The sequence below is a fragment of the Brassica napus genome, chromosome C9, assembly GCF_020379485.1.
Source record: "Brassica napus cultivar Da-Ae chromosome C9, Da-Ae, whole genome shotgun sequence".
Classification (NCBI taxonomy): Eukaryota; Viridiplantae; Streptophyta; class Magnoliopsida; order Brassicales; family Brassicaceae; genus Brassica; species Brassica napus.
Genome location: NC_063452.1, coordinates 6,785,246 through 6,812,977, shown reverse-complemented (window position 1 = coordinate 6,812,977; position 27,732 = coordinate 6,785,246). Strand labels below are relative to the sequence as shown.

Genomic DNA, 27,732 nt, shown 5'->3' with positions numbered 1-27,732 from the left:
ATATTTGATAAAGTTTTTCATTAAAAACACTCAAATATCAAAAACAAATATTTTAGAAAAATCTTTATGCAAATATTTTTACTTGATTAATATTTGATTATAAACTTTTGTATATCTTAATCCAAAAAGAAATTAATAAAAATATTATTTCAAGATAACAACACAATATATAAGAATTGTTATTTTAAATATGATATTATAAGTAGAAAATTCATTTTTTATTATATAGTAAAATTGTATATAAAAATTCATTAAGATATCAACAAAATATATAAGAATTATCTTCTTTTTTACAAAAATATGATATTATTAATATAAATTCATTTTTAATCGTATAATAAAATATATATATAACAATTCATTAAGGGTAACAACTATTCTGTTAAAAAAAATTACTTAATTCACAAATAATAGCATATATAACTTTTAACGTGAGAGCTCTGTTGTGAAAAATCATTTCGCAAATAATAGTATAGATATATATTTTTTCAAAAAGTTAAAACCTCTAACTTTATTAGATCAGAGACAATAGATAGTTGCTAAATCTCCTCTTTGCAACTAGAAACGAAAATCGGGTACCTCTACTTTCAGATATGAAAACTTTTTTTTTTGAAAGAATGTTAAATTTATTCAAATAAAAAAAAAACTTTTGTACAAACTAATGCAACTTGAGTTTAAGCTTGTGTGATTTTTGAAACAAATTTTGTGGAGTAGAACCCGTCTAATCTCTAGACGAAACCAAACCACCATCGCGTTGTTGAAAGATGTTCCAGCTCGTCCCCGGAGTGAACTGATTCGGTTTCGTATTTGCTTGTCGATGAACTTGATAAGAATGCTCGGAGGTCTCTGAACCTTGCCGTGTCTCCTACCATTTCTCTCCACCCAAATAATGTGCACTGAAACTTGAAAAGCGTATCTTAGGAGGAACCTTGTCTCCCCTGAGACAGTGTGTGTCGATATAAGATCAAGAACTTCACTCCATATGTGTGAATAGTTCTGTCCAAGTAGCTTCCTTGTGAGGTCCTCCAAATAGTCTTGTGAAGGTGCAGCTAAAGAAAAGATGATTTCGGGATTCGACTGCAGAGTTACAGAGGATACACTGAGCGTTTGCCTGAGAGTTCCACTGCAGCAGCCTATCTCCTGTTGCCAGGCGATTATGTACAGCAAGCCAAGACATAACAGAGTACTTTGGAGTTGATCCAGCAAACCAGAGACCCTTATACCACTGAACTTTTGACTGCGGCACTCGAATAGAGTTCCAAGTTTGGTGTGTGTCGAAACATGGTCGAAACACATTGCCTTTCCCTTTCCACTTAACCACATCGTCTTCTTCTGTAAGTCCATGGGCTCTCAACTTCAGGATCTCCTTATCAATGGTGATCAAGTGTTCTGCTCTGTAGCGGCGGCTCCGGTAGTTTCGAATAACAAACTCGACGGTGGCGTTGAGATTAATCCCAAGCGCGATGCAACCTTGCATTTCTGTGAGGTCTATTATCCCCCCCCCAAGGGGGACCACTCATCAAACCAGAAAGAAGTAGTAGTTCCACTTCTTATTTCTACTTGTACAAAAGATCTGGCCAGAGCTCTATACTTCAGTAGCTTCTTCCAAATCCAAGAACCAAGATATGAAAACTTTACTAGTAAAAGAATCAAATATGTAAAGGAACCAATCAAATATGCATGTACCCATAATTTTGTAACATGATAACCGAAACAAATATATAAAAGCTAAAAAAAAACAATCAAATATGTACCAGTAATTTTACTAACAAAGCCAGAATACACAATGCTTCTAGTTACATATGAATGATGAGAATAACATTACACGACATAAACAAGCTAGGAAAATTTTCTTTCAATCACAACTTAAAACATTTGAAGCAAGTTGAGGTTGTGCTCTGTTTCATCCTCATGAACTATCAAGTTTCTCATTTTTGGCATCAACCTTTCCCACAACATCGACCTGGTTTCTTCCTCACATTTTACCTCCAGATCCTCTAGATCCCTCACTGAATCTGGCAACTCGCATCTCCAACACTTTCTCATCGAGATCCTCTTCAGCTTCTGCAGCTTTCCAATCTTTAAAGGCAACTTTCTCAATCCCAAGCAATGAGATATATCCAGAAACCGCAAGTTGCTGAGTTTATCAGTAGTTTCAGGCAGCTCGGAGAGATTAATGCAAGAACTCACCCTCAACACTTCTAGTTTACTCAAGTTGCCTATAGCTTCAGAAAGTACAGTGAGCTTGTTACAGTTTGTGATGCTAAGTGTCTTCAGTGAAACAACTTCACAGACCCAATACGGTAACTCATCAAGATCATAGCAATAGTCTATGTCAATCTCCTGTAAACTAGGAAGGGCTTTAGAGACATCTATATCTTCACAGTCGTAGAAAACATCACCGAAACTACACATGACCAAAGACAACTTCTTGAGACTGCGGAGTTTCAACTGGGGAATGTCGAGCAACGTGACTGAAACTTTCTCCAATCTGATCCGTTTCAGGTTTGGTAATAAGCTGAGACACGAGAAGTTACTCAATCTTGCTGGATAGAAACCGTGATTTGTTATTGTCAGAACCTTTAGCTTCCTCATTCCAGCAATGAAGCTTGGTAATGCATAGTCTGATGAAGAAAGGTTAAGAACTAAAACCTCCACACTGGGACAATCCATTTCAACCCAGTTTGATGAGAACAAATCATCTGTAACACCAAAAAGAAGAAAGACCAAACATAGTTATAGTAAAGTCAGAGATGTGTATAATCACTACGTTCATAAGTTACTTACCTGTGGAGATAGACAATAGAGAGGCATTAACAACAGGTCCCTTCAAACACCAGTCTGGAAATGTATCCTCTCTTATCTCCAAATTTAGTCTTTTCCTTTCCAAGATTGCTTCCAATTCGCTTTGACGTATAGCCAACTCCCTAAGGATATCATGTTGAGTGACTAAGAACTCATTGTAGAAACCATCTTCAGTCTCATTCCTGCTCATAAACCAAGAGAAATAAGTTTCTCTAGTGGTTTAGATGACAAGAAGCTGGTCGAATCTAGGCCAAGCCCAATAAAACACCCAAAAAGTTTGGAGTTGTTTACATAAGTATATGCCCCAAATTATGGGAAAAAAAAATAATTTATAAAGATTCTTTTTACATAAGGTGTAAAAGAGTCAGTGTCGAGACAGGAACAACATACCCTAGAGGAACAAGTTTGAGTAGATTCTGAGAGGCAAGGTCTTCAAGGTACTTCATGCACAAGATACTACTACTTTTACCATATAGTTCCATCCAAATGTCAATGATTACAGAAGCACGTATCTTTTGGTCTTCAAGAAATGAGCCCATGTCCAAGAAACACTCTTTGAGATTAGGTACCAGCGCATTGAAGCTAGGCTGCAGACATTCCAACACAGTAGGCTGAGAAGGAATATCAAGAACCGTTTCCCCTTGAGACCAGCTTTCCACCTGCCCTTTCCATGTAGTTAGAGTTTGTCCATTAAGTGAGACGCCAACGACTTCAATAACGATTGGGAATCCATTACAGCGTTTCAATATCTGCAATGTCCACAAACAAGACAAGTGACTTGAAGGTTGTTTTTAGGTTACAAAAGATATAGAACTAATTAATACCTTTTGGAGAAGAAGTTCATATTCTTTGTCAGACGTATTATTAGGCCGTGATGCCCATTGAATGAGAAGGGCTCTTGCATCTCCATCTCCCAAAGGTTCCAGATGATATTTGTATCCAAAGCTCGGAAAATCAAACCGAGAAGTCACCAAGATCTTATAATCTGGCAAGGTAATTCGAAATTTCTGAAGCAGCAACTCGGCTCCTCTCCACACATCATCCAACACCAACAATATAGGACCGACTTCTCTGAGTTTCTCCAGCAGTGTCCACAATCCAACGTTTGCCTGAGAATCGTTATCAAATGTATGTGGAGGGTAACCGTTGTGCTGGAGTAGGTTCTGTACTATGACCTTAAAGTTAGGAGTACTTGAGACAACATTAAATAAGATATGCTTGAAATGCCCTGTCATAAATGGAAACACAAGATGATTAGAAACAATAACTAAAAGTTAAAGCAGTTTTCTAAAAGTTGATCTACACGGTGCCCTAAGCGTCTACCTAGGCGGCAAATCGGACCTAACTGAAACAATTTTTCTTGAACGTTTTTTTATAAAAAATATTGGTTTAGACACTTGCTTAATCAATAATCCCATACTACCCGCCTAGCTATTTCATGAACATTGAGTAAAAAGTGTAAAGATGGAAACTTTATAGGTCCACCTTTGACATCTGCATCGTGGCAAAGCTGAGTAGCTAGCGTGGTTTTACCGCACCCGGGAGGAGCAGAGACCACAAGATTAACCACTGCATCGTCAAGGAGTATCTTCTTAAGCTCTATCAATGGCCAAGCGAATCCAACGGGTGCCTTATTAAGCTTGGGAACCGAACAAAGGTCTTTGAAAACGGGAACGGGAACGCTCAAGCCATCTATTTTCTTATCTAAACCGTACACCATATTCACAACGTTCCCCCCAAGATTCAACAACTTCAACTGGTTCCTATACTGAAGAACCTGTAGAGTAATATCACAGAACTTGGTCATATCTTTATTGATATCCTCTATTTCTCTGGCGTACTTAGATTTCTCGAAGAACCAGACGTCGTCGTCTTTAAGCTTGAGAACCAGTACATAAGCTTTTTTTATCGTTTCCATCAGTTTCTTTAGCTCTCCTGAACCAAGGTCTAGCTCGTTTTGCATCGAATCGATCTCTTTGGTCAACGGAAGCAATCTCTCCATCGTTTCCGCTAGATCTTTGGACAAGGGTTTGAAGGATTTGTACTTCTTTGCCTCTTCGATTATTAGTTTCAGAACCTCGGAGACCAAAGCTCCCCCAATAGAACCTAAACCTAGAGAAACCCAATCGTTCATTCTTATTTCTCTTCCTCCCCACCAAACACACACCCAAAAAAAAATCAAAGAAAAAGAGACACTCTCAGGTTTTGTCTAAGTGATCTGAGATTCTCTGAAAATCTGACATGTTAGGAAAGAGCGTATGGTTGGAGAATATTGTAAATGTTTTGCTTCATTGCAAAGCATACGTCCTCGTTGACGTGTAAAGTCCATTACAAAATATTCTATACCTTCCTTCCTGCATTGGTTAGAGCCTCTAATGGATTCTTAAAATTAATTTAATTGTTAATTATGTACTTTATGAAGTTTAGAACCTTAAATATTGTAATTAGTTTTGAAAAAGTCCATTAGTAGAACTCCTACGAGGTTCTTAATTTTTATTTTATTTTAGAAATTGAATTATTAAATTTAAATTTTATAAAACTTATAAATTATTAGATTTCATAAAATTTAAACAAATATGACTTAAAAACATATTAAAAACAGAATACAAATTTATTATTAGAAATTTTAAACAAACATGAAAGAAAAGCCTAAATAAAAATTCAAATAAACATGAGCTCATCTCACATATGAAAAATGAACTATATCCAATCAGACAAGTCTGAAGCAAAGCAAAAGAAAAACTAAAACATGTCATGTAATCTCTATAAACTCAGAGAGCTGAGTTCTTAACCTTTTGTATCAGAAAAAATCAAATCAATATCTAAACCGGTGCAGTCTGCTACTGATGCTGCTCCTGAACTGCCTTGTAACATTTGAGACTGCAGAGAGGAAGCTTTGTCAGGAACTCATTAACAATCTGATTTAGCAATTGTTCTCATTAACATATATGAGACATAACTAAACAGAGTTTTGTGAAAAAGAACCATACCCAGATGGTTTGGGATCAAACAGGCTAGGCACTTTGTCAATGGGAAATGAAACAGTTGTTCCATTAGGACCCATTATTGTCCTGATGTAGCTTGTTGAGGCCCTTTCCTCGTGTGCAGCTTTCTCCTGTTATCAATTCATCAACGCATATGACACAAATTGTCAGCATCTCAGTTTTTACTCAGAAATAACGTATCAAAAATAAGGTGGGCTTCTCTGTGTACCTGAGCCAATTCATCAAGTCGTTTTTTAATTTTGTCTTCACGCTTCTTCCTGCTCGAATCCTGTCCTAGAATTTTTCTAATGGCCTCTGCCTGAAGAAACAAAACCAAGACCATCCATGTCATGAGCTTACCAATACTTTAGATGCTCATAGCGATGATAGAGAAATAACACTAACCTCGGACTCTCTTGCAGCCTTCTCAATCTGAACTTTTCGTCTTTGAGCAGCTTCTGCCTTCTTCAGTTGCTGCTCCATCTCTGAAAGATTCTCCTTTTTCCCTATATATTATTTTCAACATAAGTTATCAACCTTTATTCCAAAAGATATATACTTATGAATCTGAAGCAAAAGATAAAAAACACATACTTGTCGACGTAGTAGGAGGTAATCCATCTGGAAACTCAATCACGCCCAATTACTTTCATGTGAGAAGCTATCTCTATACAAACAAATACAAAGTCAAAGCTAATCTCAAATCTCATCATCAAAGCTAATCTCATCAGCAAAACCAAATTTCACTTCCAACGAGATTCACAAGCTTCAAATCAATACAAAAACTCAAATAATTCGAACCTACAAGGTGATTTCAATGAACGGATTTGGAGAAGGAGGTAACAACACTAGATTTCTCAGACACAAAAAAAACCATCGAAGAAGAAAGAAAGGCGGCCAATAAGAACAGAGCACGTATGGGGTGTCTAGTGGTTCCAAAACCCCTTAGTTTGGCACCGGTTCTTTGGTTTTATTTTCTTTTTCATTTATTTTTATTGGGTTTTTTTTAGAACCTTCTCTAAAAGCCTCCAATGGAGGTGTTCTTACTTGGAAACTGTGTTAAGTCGTTAACAATCCGCGTCGTCCATACACACGCGCCGTAGGTGGTTGGTTCGGTAGACGGAGCGTGTTTCCTGTGCCTCTTTTTCCCGCGTGCGAGCGTATGTGTTTCTTTAGTTTTAGGCCACCATTTAAAGCAGCCCACTCACAAGAGCTTTTTATTTCTATGGGCCCATTTCGTATGTTTTTCTTTCTTTCTATCTTTCTTTTTGTCTTGATACAAAATGCGTAATTAAAAATGCACATGATTTGAGATTGCTACAAGCCAAAGGATGGCACGTAATTTAATTTCGGAGCGGTCTTAATAAGATAAGAGACATAGCATGTGGCTGTCCATCATCGTGGTAGCTTCCACATGTCATGATAGTGCCAGCACCATGTTGACTCTTGTATAATGTCACTTGATTAATCTAAGGCTAGGTATATATAGTGATTACGAGACGAGAAGAAAAAATAATCAACATTAGTGGTTGATATTCTTTTATTTAATAAACCCATGATGCTTAATCAAATACTCTCTCCACATGCTTCCTGTTTTGTCATGATAATCCTTGCCGACACGTCATTATGCTGCAGAAATACGATTTTTGATACTGTTTTCCTTTGTTTGATTCGTTTCTTACGTATTTTTAACCGAGTCAACGATCAAATTTCACAATATTTGCAGATTACAGTGTATAGTCTGTGTGTACCTAGGTGAACGTAATTGATGTCTTGTCTCAACTTCTTAACTACACGTACTTTTTTCGAAATTAACTACACGTACTTATTTCGTTCTGTGATATGCATGCATGGAATCCATGGACCTATTTTGATGTGATCTATCCGTCAATTGTTAATTGGATATACTTTATACTTTAATAGGAAATTTAATTAGCACAAATATAGTTTTGACATTCCACTTTTCTTGTTTTTAATGGATAAATAACATTTTAATTCTATATAAATTTATAACGATAAATAATAACAGTATATATATGTATCGGACGGTGGACCGTATTTCAAAACTGCGAGTAACTTGAAATGTATCGAAAATTAAAATGTCTCTAGTCAGATTTGCATGTGCCAAAATAAGAAAAAAGAACTACGTTTGTTTGAAGTAAATCAGCAAAAGTGGCACAGATTTCAACAATGCAGATGACGTGATAATAAATAGACAGATACTCTTTTTGTCATAAGAATAATCTTTTGTTTCAAAATTTTAATTATCCTATTGTAGAAACTACAACAAAGTTCATTCATAGTTGGTTCCGAGAAATGAAAAGCTTCCTTGGGGGAGGTGAACATGAAGAAAACTGCATGAGGGCGAATCTAATCAGCGATTCAGCGTCGACAATTTAGGACATAATAATATTTTCTCAAAGCATCTATTGTCTTTTCCTCATTTTATTTCTTTTAATATTTATCGTTTTAAATTAATTTCATTTGCCTTTTTTATGGTATCCTTATCGGTTTATAGTCGAATAATGAAAGCTAAGCTTTGGCTGGAAGCAATAATCATATAATGCAAAACGCGTGAGAAACCATTCAATTCCCTTGTCACCATATTCCACTATCCTTTTCTTCACATTAACTACTTTATTATGGTTTCGTTTTAATAATTTCTGTGACGAAACGCAGGAAAATAAAATAATGGCGAAAAACTCACTCGAGATCTTCACTGCCATTGATTGGAACCACCTTCATTACTTTTCCTCCTCTCATTTACTTATGTCACCGACTCACCCTCACCTCTCGCTTTCTATTTGCATATTTTATAGACCAAAGTCCCTTCATTTCTCAAACCCATTTTAGGAAAAGAGTTTTTTTTTTCTTGCAGCAAGTCTCTTGTCGCTACCATTCTTTTAGCAAGCCATTTAAAAATGGCATTCAGAACAGGATTATCTTTGCTTCATCTTCTTGTAGCTTTGGCTCTTTTAAGCAGCCTGGTGATAGTGAAAGGAGAAAGCCCTTACAAGTTCTACACCTGGACTGTGACCTACGGCATTATCTATCCTCTTGGTGTTCCCCAACAGGTACAAAGTACACAACAACAGTTTCTACTTATAGACGGTTTGATATCCCTTTTTTGCTTGTTTGATGCTAATACCTTTTTTAAACTCTTTATTGATATTCTGTTTTTTTCTTAGGTTATTCTGATCAATGGTCAGTTTCCTGGTCCAAAGCTTGATGTTGTGACTAATGACAACATCATCCTCAACCTCATCAACAAACTTGACCAACCCTTTCTCTTGACCTGGTAATTTTATACTGTTTTATTAAACCCCAAAAGATTTAAAGAATAAACCTTTCTCTGTTATTGTGTATTCAGTTGATTGATATATCTTGTATTACTACTAGTTACAGATTGTGTCATACTCCAAATGTTTTATCTGATATTTTGCAATGTTTGTGGTTTATTAGGAATGGAATAAAGCAGAGGAAGAACTCATGGCAAGATGGAGTGTTGGGAACAAACTGTCCAATCCCACCAAACTCAAACTTCACTTACAAGTTCCAAACCAAAGATCAGATCGGAACATACAACTACTTCCCTTCCACCGCTTTTCACAAAGCCGCCGGTGGATTTGGAGCTATCAATGTCTATGCAAGACCTAGGATCCCTATCCCTTACCCTCTCCCAGTAGAAGACTTCACTCTACTCATCAGTGATTGGTTTAAAACCAACCACAAAACGCTCCAACAGCGTTTGGACTCTGGTGGGGTTCTTCCGTTTCCAGACGGTGTGCTCATAAACGGACAAACACAAACTACATTCACAGGCGACCAAGGTGAGTTTATGAACCTCTCAGCTGTCCCCAAAAAAAAACTGTTTCTTGTGGCTTACGTCATGTGTCTTAAAATGTTTCAGGGAAGACTTACATGTTCAGAATCTCAAATGTTGGGTCGTCGAGCACTTTCAACTTCAGAATCCAAGGACATACGATGAAAGTAGTTGAAGTTGAAGGCTCTCACGTCATGCAAACGGACTACGACTCTCTTGATGTTCACGTTGGCCAGTCTTTATCACTCCTTGTGACGTTAAACCAATCTCCTAAAGATTATTACATCGTTGCAAGCACCCGGTTCGTAAGATCCAACCTTTCTGTTACTGCTCTGTTGCGTTATTCCAACTCAGGTGTCCCAGCTTCTGGTGATATGCCCCCTCTTCCCCTGGAGAGCTTGTTTGGTCCATGAGACAAGCAAGAACATTCAGGTAAAAGAAAAAACAGTTACTTATATAATAACGTGAGTCCCAAGAATTAGGTCATTTTTAATGGTGTTTTTTTTCTTTTTAGGTGGAACTTAACAGCAAATGCAGCGAGACCAAACCCTCAAGGATCATTCCATTACGGAAAAATCAATACGACCAAGTCATTTGTTTTCTCGAACTCAGCTCCTTTGATCAACGGAAAGCAACGCTATGCAGTGAACGGTGTCTCTTATGTGAACTCAGATACTCCTCTCAAACTTGCTGATCACTTCAACATCCCTGGAGTGTTCAGCACGAGTGCCATTCAGAGCGTCCCTTCTAACTCTCCTGCGACTGTTGCTACGTCAGTTGTTAAAGCATCTCTCCATGATTTTCTTGAAATAGTGTTCCAGAACAATGAGAAAGCAGTGCAGTCTTGGCACCTTGACGGTTATGACTTTTGGGTCGTTGGGTGAGTCTTCCTTCTTCTTCTTCTTGGCACCTTAACTATGAAGTCAGATTTTTTCTAACTGTTTCTTTGTAATGACAACTAGATTTGGTTCTGGACAATGGACACCAGCAAAGAGACAACTTTACAATCTTGTTGATGCTCTTACCAGACACACAACTCAGGTAAGAATTTGGAAAGTTGAATTGAAAGTCTTGTTGAAACTAGTTTGGTTTGTTTAATGTTATATCTTGGGCATGCATTGCTTGCAGGTGTACCCAAACTCTTGGACAGCAATATTGGTGTCTTTGGACAATCAAGGAATGTGGAATATGAGGTCGGCGATATGGGAAAGACAATATTTAGGACAGCAGTTTTATCTAAAAGTGTGGGATCCGGTGCAGAGTCTGGCCAATGAATACAATCCTCCTGATAATCTTCTTCTCTGTGGCAAAGCTATTGGAAGACACCTCTAGAGAGATCCTCTTTATTTAAGTTCATTTCTTTCAGTTTTTATTTTTTTAAATCGTTTTGGTTGATGTTTATGGTTTTGTTCTTTCTGGCCATGAGATATTTACATATGTAGTGATAAACACAGGGAAGGAGAAAAGTTGTCTTTGGTAGGAAGGAGAGAGGTTACTGAGTTCAAAAATAATATTTTGTACAAGTAGTTGTTCTTTCTAATCCTAAGAGCATTTTCATATACCACACTTAATGAATCTCTCATCCTTAGAAAATAAAATTTGTATAAATGGAGGAGGAAAAGAGATGAATCTTTTACATGATCTTTAAAAAAAACATTTTTTTTTATTAAAAAAAACTTGTATACTTGGTAATAACACTAGTTTATATTATTAATAGGGTCGGTCCGCGCAATGCTTTAGATATGTTTGTATACATATTACTATATTTTTCATTGCAATTGTGTTATGCTAGGATCTGGAATAGAAGTATATAAATTGGTTGTGCGTCGTAGATGATCAACATGTGGTCTAAATTCTGCTAAAACTTAGTGGCCTTATAGTGAATCTTTTTTTTGGACTCGTAAGAGTTAATTTATATGTTTGTAATCTGATTTGTACTATGTATAATGATGTTTGATCTTAATTTGTATATTTTATTATTTTTATTATAGATTATGTTTATTTTAATAATAAAAAATGAATGGATTCTAATTTCGTGGTTATACGTTTTTCAATGAATTTATTTGCCAATGAGCGAATAGTATATATACAACTATTGTGGTCTAAATACTTCAAATTACAATTATAATACAAAGTTTATAATTATATATGTAATTCAGAAACTAAAAATTACAATTAAATATGTTGCTAATATTTTTTTGTTGTGTACTTTGTAAGTTGTAAAAATACGATCACTTCCGCTTTTACTTTTTTTTGTTTAAGAAGTTTGTTTCCTATATGATGTGTAATTCACTTATGACTACTTTTATTTTTTTTAAATATTTGATATGGTTTTATTTAAAATATAAGAAATTTGTATCGTAAACATGTGTTGATTTTGTCCAATTTTTTTAAAATGTGAATATATTTGATATGCTTTTGTAAGTTTACTCTTAGTTATTTGTGATCGTGCATGATGTTTATCTGTGGATTTTTTGTGATGTTTATTTGTGGATTTTCATTTTGTGTTTGTATTTATGTGTACAGAACTATACGTTGTTAGTTCATTTTGATATATATATATATACATAGTTTATTATGGGTTCGAAGATTCATATTTCAATGAACGCCTGGCTGTTTATAACAATGGTTATTAAAATGTTAGGTTGTCATATGTATCCTAACTTCGCAGATGATATAAATAGTGAAAATGGTTGCTTAAACTATTATTTTGGAGCTGGAATGGATATTAAGGTACACATCTTTTTGAATTTTCATTTGGGTTTTACGCAATTTTAAGGGCTTTTTGCAAAAGTGACTCAAAACTTGGAGTCAAACAGAAAACTAACCTTTTCTTTTGACTCCTTTTTTTTTTGAGATTTTAACCCCACACCTGCATTTTATCTACGAAAATGCCATTAACATTTTTTTTTTTTTTTCGAAAATGGCTTCTTTACTGTCTCAACCTCATCTTCTTCAAGTATTTACAATATTGCCACTGCAATGAATAGTGGCAACAACCTTGTACGAACTGTTTGGAGCTTTTAATGCCCTTTAATGCACGTAAATCTCTTTACACTCTCTCTGTTTCAATTGTTATGAACTAAAAACAACATTTCTTTCACTTTCTCTCTATATTCATCCAAAAAACTCAAGCTTTTGATTCAAAATATGGGCTATGGTTGACAGAGCCATATTTCTTTCGTTTTGACTTACGGTTGCTTTCGTTTGAGGTTCTGGGTGGTTGGAGAAGACCTGTGTGCAAACGAAGTCATCTCACCTAGTTTAAGGTACGAATTTGAATTTTTTTTCAAGATCTGTTCGCGTAGAAGACTTACTAGTAAGTCATCTGGTCAAACGGACGACTTAAATTAAGTCGTCCAGCTTTGTTTGTTAAAAAAAAACACTCCAGACGACTTATATATACGTCGTCTACGAGAAACGGGCTAGTTTTGCATTTGACCGAATCGTGTCAGATCTTTGACTATTTCTGGACGACTTATAATTCAGTCGTCTCTGGGAAAGTTAAAATTTCAATATTTTATGAAAACTTGACGACTTACGTGTAAGTCGTCCTAGGTTAGTTTTGTAATTGAAAAATAAAACTTCATAATTTAACTTTAACCAGACGACTTAATATAAAGTCGTCCCTCCAGAAGACTTAATTTAAAGTCGTCCGGGGAAAGCAAAGTCGTCCAGAATTTTTCCCAATTTTCTGGTCAAACCTTGCTTATCCCGGACGACCTTAAATTAAGTCGTTTAGCTGGACGACTTTCATCTAAGTCGTCTGGAGAAAGTTAAATTTCAAGTTTTATTTTTCAATTACAAAACTAACCTAGGACGACTTACACGTAAGTCGTCAAGTTTTCATAAAATATTGAAATTTTAACTTTCCCAGAGACGACTGAATTATAAGTCGTCCAGAAATAGTCAAAGATCTGACACGATTCGGTCAAATGCAAAACTAGCCCGTTTCTCGTAGACGACTTATATATAAGTCGTCTGAAGTTTTTTTTTTAACAAACAAAGCCGGACGACTTAGAATTAAGTCGTCCCTTTTAATTTTCAATTGCAAAAGTGACCTCTTTAGACGACTTACCTTTAAGTCTTCTGGACGACTTAATGCTAAGTCGTCTGCGGCAATGTTTATTGAACTTCTTCATTTTCTCTATGTTTACTAATGTGTTTTATTTTGAATATTTGCAGATGATTTTTCAGTTACATGCAGTGTATGGAGAATGGTTGTTGAGAGATTTCCGTTGGGATTTTGTGGTTGATGATCTCAAAGGAGCAAGATTGTTTTTATTGAATGAAGATTCAACACATGCTGAACTTGTTGCAATGGCTCAAGAAGATTATAACCTGGACATGAGAACAGTGAGTGTGGAGATTAGCTACTCATTACCAGCAGAAATGATGATGGCTCCAGGCAGTCTTCCCATTCATGTTACAAGTGATAGACAAGTTCGAAACTTGCTGGAGATACTCAAAACCCATAGAGTATGTCTTTGTGTATCAAGCCGCAGCAAGGTCGAAACGGTTTCAGAGAAAAGGGATATTGATGAAGCTGGTGAATGGGAAAAAGATGTTGGTGATAATGATGAAGCTGGTGAATGGGAAGAAGATGTTGGTGATGATGATGAAGCTGGTGAATGGGAAGAAGATGTTGGTGATGATGATGAAGCTGATGATGTTTTGAAGATGTTGGTGATAATGAGGAGGAGGAAAATGGGGAGGAGGATGCTGATAATTCTATTGTTGGTGAAACGGATCAGAATGGTGGGGATTACAGTCTTTATGGAAAGGTTCCAGATGAGGACGAGGAAGATGATGATAATATTTGTTTTGAAGAAATCCAAAAGACATATGCTAAGACAAATGCTATTGAAGGAGGAAAATCGAATGGTACCAGTATCTATGTCAACCAGAGTTTTGTTAGCAAGGGTGCACTGCTTTCAGAGCTGCGGTTGGCAGCAGTGAGGGGTAAGTTTTCTTTCAGATTATACAAATCAACGAAAACTCTCGTTGTGGCAACATGTCCGGTTAGCTATTGTGGATGGAAGGTCAGAGCGAGTGTCAAACATGGGACAAACACGTTTTGGGTAACAAAGTATGTGGAAAAACATTTATGCTCAGCGGGAGACCGAATCGCTCAGCGGAGACACTGTACTCCGAAGTATGTAGGTAGTCTTTTCATTGATCGTGTTGGAATCATTGATGGGATAACTCCGCAGCATATCACTGATGCAATGAGGAACATGTTTGGCATGGCGCTTGATTACACCACTTCATACAGAGCACTGTTATATGCACAAAGATTGGTGAGAGGATCAGCAGAAGAAGGGTATTCGCGTCTGGCATCATATCTCGAGCAAATCTCCATTGCAAATCCTGATTCTATCACGGCGATAGAACTTGATTCTATGAAAAGATTTAAGTATCTATTTCTCTCTTTTGGAGCTTCTATCAAAGGTTTTAAGTATCAGAGAAGGGTCATTGTGGTGGATGGAACTCACCTAAGTGGAAAGTATGGAGGAACTATGTTAGTTGCAGCCGCACAAGATGGCAATTTTCAGATATTCCCATTGGCTTTTGGGATCGTGGATGAGGAAGATATACCTTCTTGGGAATGGTTTTTCACAAAATTGGCTAGTTGTATATCTCATGACAAGCCTCTGGTGATAGTCTCCGACCGGCACAAGGCCATTAAAAGTGCGTGTGATAAGGTGTTTCCTTGGGCAACCCGAGGAATATGTTATTATCACCTTCAAGATAACATTGTCAAAAAGTTTAAAGGGAAACATCTCATGTACTTGGTGAAAGGGGCTGCTTATGCTCACACGGTTTACGATTTTGACCGGTACATGGCTGAGATACGGAGTGCAAACCCGGAACTTGCAACGTATTTGGAGAAAGCCGACGTCAGGCTATGGTCAAGGGTTTATTGTAAGGGGAACAGGTTCAACATAAAAACAAGCAACATTGCTGAATCTATTAATTCCGCACTGAAGCGAGCAAGAGGATTTCCGATTACGTTCCTGCTGGAGTTCATAAGGCAGAAGTTAGGAAAATGGTATTGGAAAAGGAGACAAGATGCTTTGAGTCTCACAACTGAACATAGCGGGGGTGTTGAATACTTGCTTGCTGTTCGAGAAGAGATAGCGGGTACGATGACGGTCGAACCAATTGATGGATGGCATTTCTTTGTCAAAGGTGGCAAAATGGACTGTGTGGTTGATTTGGAACATGCAAAGTGTGATTGTGGTGTCTATGGAGTGGAGAAAATACCTTGCTCTCATGCTATAGCTGCTGGAATACATGCTGGTTTGCATATCTCCACACTTGTATGTCCACTGTACTCAAAGAATTATCTGTATGCAGGATACTCAGAGAATATATATCCTATCGTGTCACAACATATTGAGGAACGAGAATGCTTTCCTCCAGAACTAAAGCGTGGTCGGGGGAGACCGAAGAAATCAAGATGGCAATCTTGGTTGGAGCTATCTAGGATGAGAGGACACAAACCCAGGAAGAAACACAGGGCACGGAGATGCTCAAACTGCAAGGAAACTGGCCATACGAAACCACAATGTACACAACCAGTTGACTAGTTGTCCAGACGACCTAAATTTAAGTCGTCCAGTCTTGATTACCCGTCCAGACGACTAAATTTTTAGTCGTCCAGTGTATTTTATTTTTAGACGACCTTCTACTAAGTCGTCCAGTGTATTTTATTTTTAGACGACCTTCTACTAAGTCGTCCAGTGTATTTTATTTTTAGACGACCTTCTACTATCCCTTCAAGTGTATTTTATTTTTAGACTACCTTCTACTATCCCTTCAAGTCGTCCAAACCTTCTAGACGACTTATTTGTAAGTCGTCCAGTTGGAAAACCTTCCAGACGACTTATAATAAGTCGTCCAAACCTTCTAGACGACTTATTTGTAAGTCGTCCAGTTGGAAAACCTTCCAGACGACTTATAATAAGTCGTCCAAACCTTCTAGACGACTTATTTGTAAGTCGTCCAGTTGGAAAACCTTCCAGACGACTTATTTGTAAGTCGTCCAGTTGGAAAACCTTCCAGACGACTTATTTCTTCCAGACAACTTATATCATGTTCAAATACAAAAATCATGTTAAAAAATCATGTTCAAATACAAAAATCATGTTAAAAAATCATGTTCAAATACAAAAATCATGTTAAAAAATCATGTTCAAATACAAATCTAATCATACATGCCCACGAACTTATCACCATCCACATTTTCTTTCAGATGCTGATCAACAAGCTCCTTCCATATATCCACCGCCATATTATCCCTCATTTTCTTCGCGTTGCACCTAGCAAAGTCTTTAGGGTCAAAGGAGCCCCCGAGCGCATGACATTCAATGTACTTTACAGTGTACACGCCACAATCACCATTGTTGGCCGTGGGTACACCTTTCAGCGGTCTCTCATATGTGTATGGCTCCAACCCGTATTTGACCCGCATTTCGTCGGTGGCTGCGCACTCAACAAGCAGATAAGGGACCATCTGGAGAAAAGGCTCCATTATCGCATCCCATGCGTCTGGTACACTAGATGAAGGTATGCTGTCCCAGACGACTATGTGCCTCTTAGGGATCGATATCCAAATAGCAACCCAATGCTTGTCGTCCAAGTTCACTGGCGCATAGATATCATCAATGTCCTCCCCCCACTTCTTGTTTGATTGGCAAAATGAAGGTATTGATCCGTCATAAAAATACGACGCCCCACCAGGTAGAACTCTTCCTAAACCTTTGTGATCAGGTTCCGATGTTTTGAAGAGCTGATACTGCTCTCTCCAAGACTGAGAAAAGTTGTGATCCAGGAAGCACATTCGCTCGCTCCTGAAAGCTTGTGGGTTCTCCTGATACCTCTGCCTTAGCACATTAATCCAAGCATCTATATGCTGCATATTAAATATAACAAGTTAGAAGTTACCAGACGAAGACGACTTATATTTAAGTCGTCTACGTGGTCGTCCAAGTAGACGACTTTCCAGACGATTTATCTTTAAGTCGTCTGGAAAGTAGTCTACTTGGACGACTTTGTAGACGACTTAAATCGTGTGCAGAAGACTTACGCAGTCTTCCAGCCATCCTCTGGCTGTCCGGAGGAAGTGGTACCACCTTGTTGGTGATGTACGTGGTTTGTCCTCGATCTTAGTTAAATAATGACTGCAAACAAAAAAGCAATCAGTTTTGGACGACTAAATCAAGCTATTATGGGTAAAGCAATCACTTACGGATCAGTTTTCAACCAATCAGCGAGTTCCTTCAACTTTTCTTTGTTTACTGGCGGAAATGGATTATAGGCTGCCACTTTATCTTTTTTTTCTCTGCCATATAAGGAGATCTCACAGTAGGAGCAGGTTTCTTCGCTCGTTTACTCTTTGCACGCTTGTCCAATACAACCAGGCTCGGTTGTGAAACTGGATCGCTTGGCTCGGTGGAAGCGAGGCTCGGTTGTTGATCTGTGGAAGCGAGGCTCGGTTGGTGATCGGTGGAAGTGACAGCAACAATCTCTTTGGAGGTGACACCATCTGCTTTATTTACCGAGTTCGCCTCGGTTGCTGTATCCTCCGGCAACCATCTCTGCAATAAAAGTTGCACACAAGTTAACCCTGGACGACTTAAATAAAAGTTGTCTGGACGACTAGTTGACCCTGGACGACTTAAATAAAAGTTGTCTGGACGACTAGTTGACCCTGGACGACTTAAAATTAAGTCTTCCGTGGTCAACTAGTCGTCCAGACAACTTACGTTTAAGTCGTCCAGGGTCAACTAGTCGTCCAGACAACTTTTACAGTCGTCTGGACAACTAGTTAACCCTGGATTTGATACTAACATATTTGATTTGAGGAGGCTGTTTCTTTTGAGGAGGAGGCTGTTTCTTTTGAAGAGGAGGAGGCTGCTGCTGTTTCTTTTGAGGAGGAGGAGGCTGCTGTTTGGTTTGATGAGGAGGAGGCTGGTTACTAACCACGGTTTCATTGGCATGAGGGGTAGCCTGTTTGTTTCTACCCCCGGTTTCTTTGGCAAGAGGGGTAGGCTGTTTATCTTGAGGGGTAGCCTGATTGGTTAGAGGTGGAGGGGTAGCCTGATTGGTGACACCAACCTTCTTCTCCACAGCTTCCAATCTATCAGACAACTTCCTAAACTCCCTCATGCACTTATTAAACCCTTTTTTCATAGCCTCAGCTACGCCCTTGAACATAATTTCCAACTCCTCTCTGGTCACCCCTCTAGCCTCTTCTCTAGCCTCTTCTCTAGCCTCTTCAGGAGCCTCTTTACGAGCTTTCTTCCGAGGTCTTGGATTGTCTTCCTCCTCCTCCTCCTCCTCCAACACAACCATCTCTTTGGCCTTCTTCGATGGAGTCACAACCTTAGGTTTTGTATTGACCTTAGTACCAGTGACTTCCCAGCAATCCATGGTCCACTTCCACGGTCTCCGCTCATACATGACTTTAATGATGTTCTCCGCGGGCAGGTCCTCAACCTCAGAGTCCCATTTTGGCCACATTTCACTAATGTCCTTCTCAACAAAGTTGATCACGCGGGTCTGCAGTAAATAGAAGAATCGAGTTAGATATTTGAAAAAAAATACTAAATAGACGACTTAATTATAAGTCGTCTACTAAGTCGTCCAGCTGGAAGACCTTCCAGACGACTTATAATAAGTCGTCTAATAAGTCGTCCAGATGGAAGACTTTCCAGACGACTTAATTAAGTCGTCCGATAAGTCGTCCAACTGGGAAGACTTTCCAGACGCCTTATTATAAGTCGTCTAATAAGTCGTCCAGATGGAAGACTTTCCAGACGACTAAATTAAGTCGTCCGATAAGTCGTCCAGCTGGGAAGACTTTCCAGACGACTTATTATAAGTCGTCCGATAAGTCGTCAAGCTGGACGACCTTCCAGACGACTTCCAGTCGTCTGCGCAGTCTTTTGGATTGAAGTAAATACCTGACTCAAGATAGCAGCTTTCATTGATCTGCGGCCTCTGCTGCCCTCGTAAGCCAGTATCGGTGGAGACGGACTGTCTGCTCTGGGACCACCAATACTAGCACCCAATTCCGGCATAGCTGTGTACGTCCAGACTTGAAGAACTTGTATAAACCCATCCACGGTGTAACAGCCAGCAATTTCTTTGTTCCACAAAGAGTCCATCAGCACCTTAAACGCGACTCTCCCCCATGGATAATTCTCAAACCGTTCTAAATCCATCACTAGCCTTGCCAGAGTAGATCGTGTAGCGGTTGAAAACTTTCTCCCTTCAATGAATCCAGTGAAGATGGAGAGGTACGCGAGCCGCTTGCGATCTTCCCTGGACCAATCCCCGCATCTCTTCAGTGCTGCTATTATCTGATCAGTAGTTGGCCCAGCTTCCAGATGAACTCCCAGCATCCCCCAGAAAGAAACCATCTCTGGGGTAACGTCACATTTTGGTGTCTCAAGGTCCTCGATGTACTCGCAGTTTAGACCAGTGAGGTTTTCAAACTCTAACAGTGAAAACCTCAAAGGTTCTGGACCAACGAGAGACCACATCTCATACTTCTTCTTAATGTCCAGCTTGAAACTGAGCATGTAGTGAACCAGCCTTGAAGCCCAACCAAATCCCTGCTCCTTGAACTTGATGAAAACTCCCAAACTCGACTCCTTGAGCTCTTCAAATTCGTCATCAGTAAGAGCTTTCCTAAGAGCAGTATGCAACTTGCTGTTATCCGTATGATACGAAATGCTATTGTGGGCTTCTGGCTCTTCCCCTGATGTGTATAACCTACGGGGGAGTTCTGGAATATCCATCCTTTTTGTCTGCAAAATAATCAAAGACAACAATATAAGTCCAGACGACTTAGTAGACGACTTATAATTAAGTCGTCTGGAAAGTCTTCCAAATGGACGACTTATATTTAAGTCATCTACTAAGTCGTCCAGTTGGAAGACAAAGCCGGACGACTTAAATTACTTACAAGTCTTCCAGTCGCAGAAGGAGTTGGAGTACTCGTCATTGCGGTTATAGATCTGAAAAAATAAACGTGAAACGGTGAGAATGAGTAAATTGATAGAGACAACGTTTTATGTTCATCTTTTCCTCGAGATTGATGACTTAGCGGCGTTAGGGTTTACAGAGAAACGGCGCTAAGGTTTACAGAGAAGAAGCGGCGGCGCTAGGGTTTAGAAGAAGCGGCGGCGCTAGTGTTTAGAGGAAGCGGCGGTGAGAACGTTGGTGACCACGGTGGCGAGGGCGACGGTTTGTTCGGAAATAGTGGAAGCGGCGGCGCTAGGGTTTAGAGGAATCGGCGGCGCTAGGGTTTAGAGGAATCGGCGGCGCTAGGGTTAGAAGAAGCTGCGGCGACAACGGTGAGAATGAAGTGAGATAGATAGCCGACGTTGAGAACGATGGTTTGTTCGGAAATCGTGGGAATTCGAAATCGCCTTTGAGAGAGAACTGTTAGGGTTTTGAGAGAGAACTGTTAGGGTTTCTGAATTTCGCGAAAAATGAAACAAAAAAAAAAAATCACCTTATATATTGGGTAAATAATCCGGTTAGCTTTAAAAGTACATTGGTAAACTTTAAGGTTTGGTCCGGTTTAGACGACTTATTCTGGCTGATAATGTACAACAGACGACTTAATATTTAGTCGTCTGTTTTCAGACGACAAAATATTAAGTCGTCCTAGACCCTAAAATGAACCCCTAAACTAAAATGACTAGATTAACTAACTAACCACGTTATAAAATCAAATTATACTTAAATAGTGTTTACTATACACAGAAATGAACACGCATAAGTAATTTTAAAAATTTTCAAAAACGGTTTTAATGCTTTCCAAAATCTAACCCTAAGAACACATACAATACTACAACATATGTTGATGAAACATAAACTAAAGAATATCATGACTCACTACTTTCACTCATCTATGCTGAAAACAATTGAAATTTGTTATATCTTAATTTATACCTCCTAAGACATATGTTAATTACATAATTCCCATTTTTCACTTATCAAAATATTTTTTACAAAATTTTTAAATTATGTTTAAGACTAACTGTCCAGACGACTTTCAGTTAAGTCGTCTGGACGACTTATTTTCAAGTCGTCTAAACAGACGACTTGCGAGGGGTAGAAACGTAAAAAAAATTCCGTTTTTTTGTTTGGTCACAAGGGGATAGTTGTAATTTCAATAGCCTTTTAGGTTACTTTTGCGTTTGACCCAAGTTGGGGTATTGTTTTGGGTTTGACTCCAAGTTTTGAGTCACACTTGGCAATTCTCCCCAATTTTAATTGTATTGTTGATTCTTATATATAGTCTTCTGAATTTATGCTCAGACTTCAAATTTTTTCTTTCTTGTAACAAAGATTTATGGAATTTATTTGTTCTCTGAAAAAATAAAACAATCTTCGGCGAGGAATTACTTAACATAATTAATTAAGCTCATTAGATCCCCAACAATACATAATGATCATAACATGATTAAAACAATTCTGACAACAAAACGGAAGAAAAAAAAGCAGATAATGTAAAGAAAAAAAAAACTCATGGTTTGATAGAAATTCTCTCTTACGTCTGTCTCCATGTTCCTTCCCCTAGCCCTAGTACCCATTGGCTTGCATTCCAAGCAAAGCTTATCCACCATTTTATCGTCTAGCTCCTCATCATCTCATCCAACACCGCAACCTCTGTCTTCATTACCACATATTCCTCCTCTTTTACATTCTCTTTCAGCCACTCCTTCATCCCCATATTTTCAGGTTCGAGGCTCATCTCATTGTTACCGTTTCAATCTTGTACATCTCAAACTTCAGATTACTTGTTGGGTAATTGTTAACAAACCATTACAATACTTCCTTTTCCAGTACCCACATCGATGAATACTTTCCTTTAGTAGCTCCCAATGTGCAATAAAACCAAAAATCAGAAAAGTAGACTGGGATTTCAAAAGTGTTACCGTTTAGGGATTATGCACTCTCTCTCTTGAGCTCTCTCCAGCTGCGAACTGCTTCGTAGTCCTCTGATAATTATAAGAGTATTAACAAACGTTTTAAAGATATAACATTCCAATCTTAAGACCTAGGAGATGTAAAGACGGATGTAGCGGGGCTGATAAAAGAGTTGATCGGAGCCGCTGCTGCAGTGTAAACCGAAGAAAGGTCAACTGATGCAGTATTAATATTACTCGCAGTCACGGCGGTTGTAGTGGCGACTGAAGAGGCTGAGGCCAAGAGGTTAAGATGGTGTTGGGAGGATTCAGCGGCTATGGCGGCAGGGTTGAGCTGTAGCGGTGATCATCTGATGGACCTTGGTCGTAGAGAATGCCATTGACACGTGACCTCCAATGTTCACAGCGGTTCAATATGCATACTCTTCGTCTTCATTGTCGATTGAGCTGACTATCATACACCGGAAAACCGTGGGTAAACTTAATATCCATCCACACTTACACTTGACAAAAAACTATAAACCTGTAGCCCACAAAAATTATGACTTAAGCAGCAAAGGAGATGGAAACTCAGTTTTGGTAACAGATAAGAACATCAATTTAACATGGGTAAAATTAAAAAAATACCCCAATTTACTCTAGATTTTATGTCACGTCTTAAATTATCAAACCGAGAATTAAAAAAAAAAAAAAAATCCCATGATTATCTTGCAAAATAGACAAAAACCTTCTATCGATTGAAAAATCTGACGAACCGTAGAACATCTAAATCTATAAGAGCTATCATCCTCAACTCAACTCCATCTCCTCACATAGCCACGTAATGCTCCTCTATCTAAGCACAGATAAACTGCAGAAAAATATATTTTTGGCATCAAAAACACGTTGGCATCAAAAACACGTATGGATATAAACACTAAATCTCTCTCAAACAGAGCTACAAAAATATGTTGAGCTTGTGGTTAAACGCAAACAATCCAAGACTTAAACTTTCTATGTTAAAATAGACAAAACAATAAGACTTACAGACCAATAAGCAATATTCAGAACGTCAAGGATACAATTTCATTTTGTAGACGAACTAAAACTCCACAATACGTAATCCAATATCAAAGTTCAATTTCAAAGCTGATTCAAATCATAAGAAGAAGAAGAGAGAGTGACCATGATGAGCGTGATCTCGGGAGGAGGAATGAGAGGCACGGAAACTCCATTGTTGGTGAAGATCATCAAAGAATAAGATGAGCCCTAGATTTCGTTGTCGACTGTGGCGAAGAAATCAACGCTTTCGGAACTCAAATTGTGCGTCGACCTCGAATAGCGGTGATGAAGAGGTGCTCAACTCTATCATCAGAACGGTGCGTTACCGTTATGGGCTGGTAAAGTGTAAGGCCCGAAATAATACGAAGCCCACATGGATGCAGAATAATTTAAATGAAACGCAGCGTTTGCTTTAGGTGGACAGGTGTCAACTCCATAGAACTCGAATTGATGACATGGCATCCGAGCTCGACCTCATGGGAGTGATTCAAACTCTTCTTTATATATAAAGATAATTCAAATATTAATTTTAAAAACTAAACTAATATGTTAAATTTACTATTATTAGTTAAAAACGCATAAGAATTTTTTTTTATCAGTAATGATGCTCTGATGTTTTTATTTTACTATGATTGGAGAGGTTATATATTCCACTCTAACTTTTGATAAGAAATCTGAAAAAATTATTTATGTTTCATTTTGTTTCAAAATCCAAATATTATGATATAGCAACAAAAAAATAGGGTAGTGTTGGTTAAATAAATAAAATAATAAAATGTAATAGACCTGGTCAGGAGTTTGTATTGGGCTTTCATGTGCTTAGATAGAGGAGCATTACGTGGATCTCTCTCGTATTGGGCTTTCATGTTTGTATGAGATTCCAGAATTATAAAATTACAAAGATCTTTTCTTATGAAAAAGTCGCTTTTAACTGTCATGGCAGATAGTGGGCCTAAGAAAGCCCAATACGAGAGAGATCCATACACACACACTGTCGCACACGAAGCTTTAGAAACGAAATCCGTGAGATGAATCCGATCAAAAATCACTGCTACGTCGTCGTCTCCTTCTTCACGAGGAACCCTAGTCGAGAGTTTGTTAACTTGAGGTGAATATGAATTGCGAAGTTTGTAATCTGAAGGAATTGGTAAATAATCTACTTCCTTTTCTAGATCAGTTCATTGTCTCGTTCGTGTTTCTATTTTCCGGTATTGTGTATATGTGTTTAATAATAACAATTTTCCATCCGCAGGAAGTGGAATCCTTCGAGATACGCGAGGTTCTACGCTGTAAGTTGATCATAGATAGCTTTTACAGCCTTCTCTGTGTGTGTGTTTGGTATATAGGAGGAAGTAGGTTTTGATTCACGTGCGTCCTTGGGCTCAATTGGCTCCTCGGATTCTATTGATCAAATCATCTTTCATGTTTTTGAGATTCGGATCCCAGATTAGGTCTTTCTCACATAATGATTAGAGATTGTGGAGTTTGGGGGGAGATCATTTCTAACATTGGATATTAGATATTAAGGTGCACGTGTCTATGCCTCTATGGTGTTATCTTCTTCTTCTCTGCAACTTTTTGGTTGGATTTGATGGCAGGCATTCTACATACTATAGTCTTTCACCGAGCACTTGGTCTTATCCGCCCTAAAGATATCGATTTGGAGCTTTTTGACATCACTTACGTAAGCTTCCAATATCTTTAGTTTCTCTGCAGAAGAAGAGATGTTCTATGCTATTGTTGCGTGTGTTTTTTTTTTTTTAATTTCACTTTTGACCAGGTACAATGTGGTGAAATAGAAGTGGAGAAGAAAATCGATGACAAGATTGAGCAGTTCGTTACCTGGATTGGCAAGCACCCCAACAAGAAAAGTCAGGTACCTTCTTTCTCTCTCTCTCCATTTTCATTCACATCCTAGTACTTTTATTTCAGTTTCATAGATAAGTTAGTGTCGCTTATCATATATTCTTTATGTGTATTTTGTCTAATCTTTTGTATTCTATGTGGCTGTTTTAATGCTCTTCTTCTTTTGTTATTGCCAAGATATGTCTAACGTTTTATGAAGTCAAAACCAAACAGCCCTCTTGGTTCACTAATAAAATTGAACGGTTATACTGGGAACAATGGAATATCAATCTCAGTGCCTTTCAGCCGCCCACTAAACCTCCAGTTGGAAAGTCCCACCACTCTAAACTAGTTATGGACCCTGGAGGTAAAGATTTTTTTTTTACACTCTTATTTTCTTACAAGCGTGGGAAGTGATTGTCATGTTTCTAATACAATTGACTGTAGAGGAGTCTGAGGATATAAGTTCACGTAGGACACTGCTTGAGCAATCCCTTCAAGAAGTCTTGTTCCAAATCATTAAATTCGTCAATGAGAAAAAAGATCACGTTCCTCCTATCAACGATGGTGTTATCTACTGCCCCTTTGAGATCACTTTCCCTAGGTACACCCACACTACTTGTTCACATAGTAATCTGTCAACACTGTGCTATGTTTATGTGCAATGATTCCCCAAGGTTTTGTTTAAACTTTTGTTATCTGAGGTGTTGATTGAGTCAATTTTATTTTTTTGGTTTCAGCTCATCTGACTCGACCTTTGGGATGGATATGCTCAAGAGGATGCTCCACAGTGGTGGTCATCCATCTATGCTCAGTTGATTTCACATTAATCCACGCAACTTTAATAGTGGTACAAAAACACTTGATGTTACTGGGTGCAGCCTAACTCCGGTCAAAACTTTTGTATTTTCCTACATGCATTTCGTGTGTAAATATGTAACACTTTGCCTCTCTTCTTAATGTTTCCACGACGTACAAAGTTAATTTACACTCTTAATACAGACATTGGATTTCGATAAAAATAAAGTGGATAATTGTAGTCCATGGATTACCAAATTTGGGATGAACATTAGAGCCAGAAAAACAAACAAAGGTAACCCAACTAAAAATAACCAGACACACACTACTTAGAGATATCACTAAACTGAGTAAGGAACTAAAAAGCTACATTTTATCTCAAGAAGAAGCTGGTATCTCAGTCCCACGCCAAGTAGTCTCCAGCCACGAACCCAACTTTGCTCTCAAGACCTTCCAACTGCCAAGTAGCGTGTACTGGAGCCGCATGGCTCGTATCAGCTACGTTAGCATCAGTAGCTCCAGTTGAAAAGGGCCAGACAGTTATCCCTTGCCCAAACCTGACCTCCTCGAAATACGACCCATGACCAAGCCCAAGTCCAAAACCATCCGGCCCATTACCAGGCCCATTAAAACCACCACCAGGCCCATGTCTGCTTGCAGCGGCGTTGTTGTTGAGCAAAGTGGTGAAACCACCGTAGAGAGACGATGTGTTCCCCTTAGCCGCCGTGATGCCGCCACCGTAGGAAGACGGAGGGAAAGGAACAGGCGTCGCTTGTAACGGGAAATTCCTGCTTCCGGCGGCGACGGAGGAGAAAGCTCGAGAACGTTTAGAGCTTTTGCGGGAAACGCCTCCGACGGGAATGTCACGGAGAGTACCACCATGAGTCCAGTAACGGCGACAAGACTTGCAGAAATGGCGAGGCTGCGAGAAGTTGTAGTTGTTGTAGTAACAGAACTTTGTGTTGGTTGATTCACAGCGAGGACAAGGGAGCTGTTCTTGCTGCTCCGCCGCAGCTCCTCCGTGAGGAACCTTAGTAGTTACTCGACGTGAGTCGTTGAGATCAGAAGGCATGTTTGAAAAAAAAAGAGATTTTCAAAGCTTTGAGTGTGTTAAATGTTGGAACTTTATGGGAGAGTGATGCTCTTTTTATGGAGAAGGGAGAGAGAGAGAGAGAGGGAGCAAAGAGGTGGGGAAGGAGAAGAGAGTGTGAAGCTTTTTGACAGAGTTGTGTTGGGTTTAATGTGAACATAGACAGAGAAAGAGATGCTTTGTTTCTTTCTCCTTAAGACTTTTCCTCTCTCTTTACTTCATGCTACGTAGGTGGCTCTTCATTCAACATTTTATGTTTTTGAAATTTATCATATGAATAAAAAAAACACAAATCTCAAATCTATATCCATAATTCTGTCACATGTTTTGTTGGCATGTCTAAATAATTTTAAAGTTTAGGCTCAAGTGCTGATTGTAAATCAGAGCAGTATC

The 27,732-nt window shown here is 38.5% G+C and overlaps 3 protein-coding genes, 1 long non-coding RNA gene and 1 pseudogene across 12 annotated transcripts; 2 read left to right on the top strand and 3 right to left on the bottom strand.

The window, feature by feature from the left end:
- Positions 1-1,705: 1,705 nt before the first annotated feature.
- LOC106424509 (probable disease resistance protein At5g66900) lies at positions 1,706-6,988 on the bottom strand. Of its 8 annotated transcripts, none has more exons than XM_048767878.1 (10): positions 6,837-6,988; positions 6,384-6,456; positions 6,195-6,295; positions 6,019-6,108; positions 5,796-5,920; positions 4,291-5,685; positions 3,630-4,033; positions 3,196-3,554; positions 2,788-2,987; positions 1,706-2,702 (listed from the first exon to the last, which is right to left on the bottom strand). In XM_048767878.1, the coding sequence occupies exons 6-10, from the start codon at positions 4,937-4,939 to the stop codon at positions 1,867-1,869; spliced, it is 2,448 nt and encodes an 815-aa protein (XP_048623835.1). In that variant the 5' UTR covers positions 4,940-5,685; positions 5,796-5,920; positions 6,019-6,108; positions 6,195-6,295; positions 6,384-6,456; positions 6,837-6,988; the 3' UTR covers positions 1,706-1,866. The 8 variants fall into 8 exon arrangements, with proteins under 8 accessions (XP_048623835.1, XP_048623840.1, XP_048623837.1 ...); XM_048767883.1 differs by having other exon boundaries at positions 6,195-6,287; positions 6,837-6,987; XM_048767880.1 differs by lacking the exon at positions 6,837-6,988 and adding an exon at positions 6,591-6,828 and having other exon boundaries at positions 6,195-6,287.
- A 1,521-nt stretch (positions 6,989-8,509) lies between these two features.
- LOC125592598 lies at positions 8,510-11,171 on the top strand (annotated as a pseudogene).
- A 10,854-nt stretch (positions 11,172-22,025) lies between these two features.
- LOC111209810 lies at positions 22,026-23,949 on the bottom strand. The gene is made up of 2 exons (XR_007328458.1): positions 23,730-23,949; positions 22,026-23,415 (listed from the first exon to the last, which is right to left on the bottom strand). It is a non-coding gene; the product is annotated as an uncharacterized LOC111209810 (long non-coding RNA).
- A 621-nt stretch (positions 23,950-24,570) lies between these two features.
- On the top strand, positions 24,571-26,493 carry LOC111209326 (autophagy-related protein 101). Of its 2 annotated transcripts, none has more exons than XM_022709119.2 (7): positions 24,571-24,753; positions 24,859-24,895; positions 25,205-25,290; positions 25,387-25,482; positions 25,650-25,818; positions 25,899-26,055; positions 26,192-26,493. In XM_022709119.2, exons 1-7 carry the CDS (start codon positions 24,721-24,723, stop codon positions 26,268-26,270), a joined length of 657 nt encoding a protein of 218 aa, XP_022564840.1. In that variant the 5' UTR covers positions 24,571-24,720; the 3' UTR covers positions 26,271-26,493. The 2 variants fall into 2 exon arrangements, with proteins under 2 accessions (XP_022564840.1, XP_022564841.1); XM_022709120.2 differs by having other exon boundaries at positions 24,599-24,753; positions 25,686-25,818.
- Positions 26,215-27,699, bottom strand: LOC106364161 (dof zinc finger protein DOF5.8-like). The gene has a single exon (XM_013803788.3). It carries the CDS (start codon positions 27,319-27,321, stop codon positions 26,647-26,649), a length of 675 nt encoding a protein of 224 aa, XP_013659242.2. The 5' UTR covers positions 27,322-27,699; the 3' UTR covers positions 26,215-26,646.
- Positions 27,700-27,732: the final 33 nt, after the last annotated feature.

Bases quoted from the DNA above. Each gene is read 5' to 3' on its own strand.
- LOC111209326 (XM_022709119.2), top strand. From the start codon at position 24,721: ATGAATTGCGAAGTTTGTAATCTGAAGGAATTG. The intron at 25,819-25,898 runs GTAAAGATTTTT...AATTGACTGTAG, and splicing joins ACTAGTTATGGACCCTGGAG to AGGAGTCTGAGGATATAAGT. The intron at 26,056-26,191 runs GTACACCCACAC...TTTTGGTTTCAG, and splicing joins TTTGAGATCACTTTCCCTAG to CTCATCTGACTCGACCTTTG.
- LOC106364161 (XM_013803788.3), bottom strand. From the start codon at position 27,321: ATGCCTTCTGATCTCAACGACTCACGTCGAGTAACTACTAAGGTTCCT.
- LOC106424509 (XM_048767878.1), bottom strand. From the start codon at position 4,939: ATGAACGATTGGGTTTCTCTAGGTTTAGGTTCTATTGGGGGAGCTTTG. The intron at 3,555-3,629 runs GTATTAATTAGT...TGGACATTGCAG, and splicing joins ATGAACTTCTTCTCCAAAAG to ATATTGAAACGCTGTAATGG. The intron at 2,703-2,787 runs GTAAGTAACTTA...TTGGTGTTACAG, and splicing joins TCTATTGTCTATCTCCACAG to ATGATTTGTTCTCATCAAAC.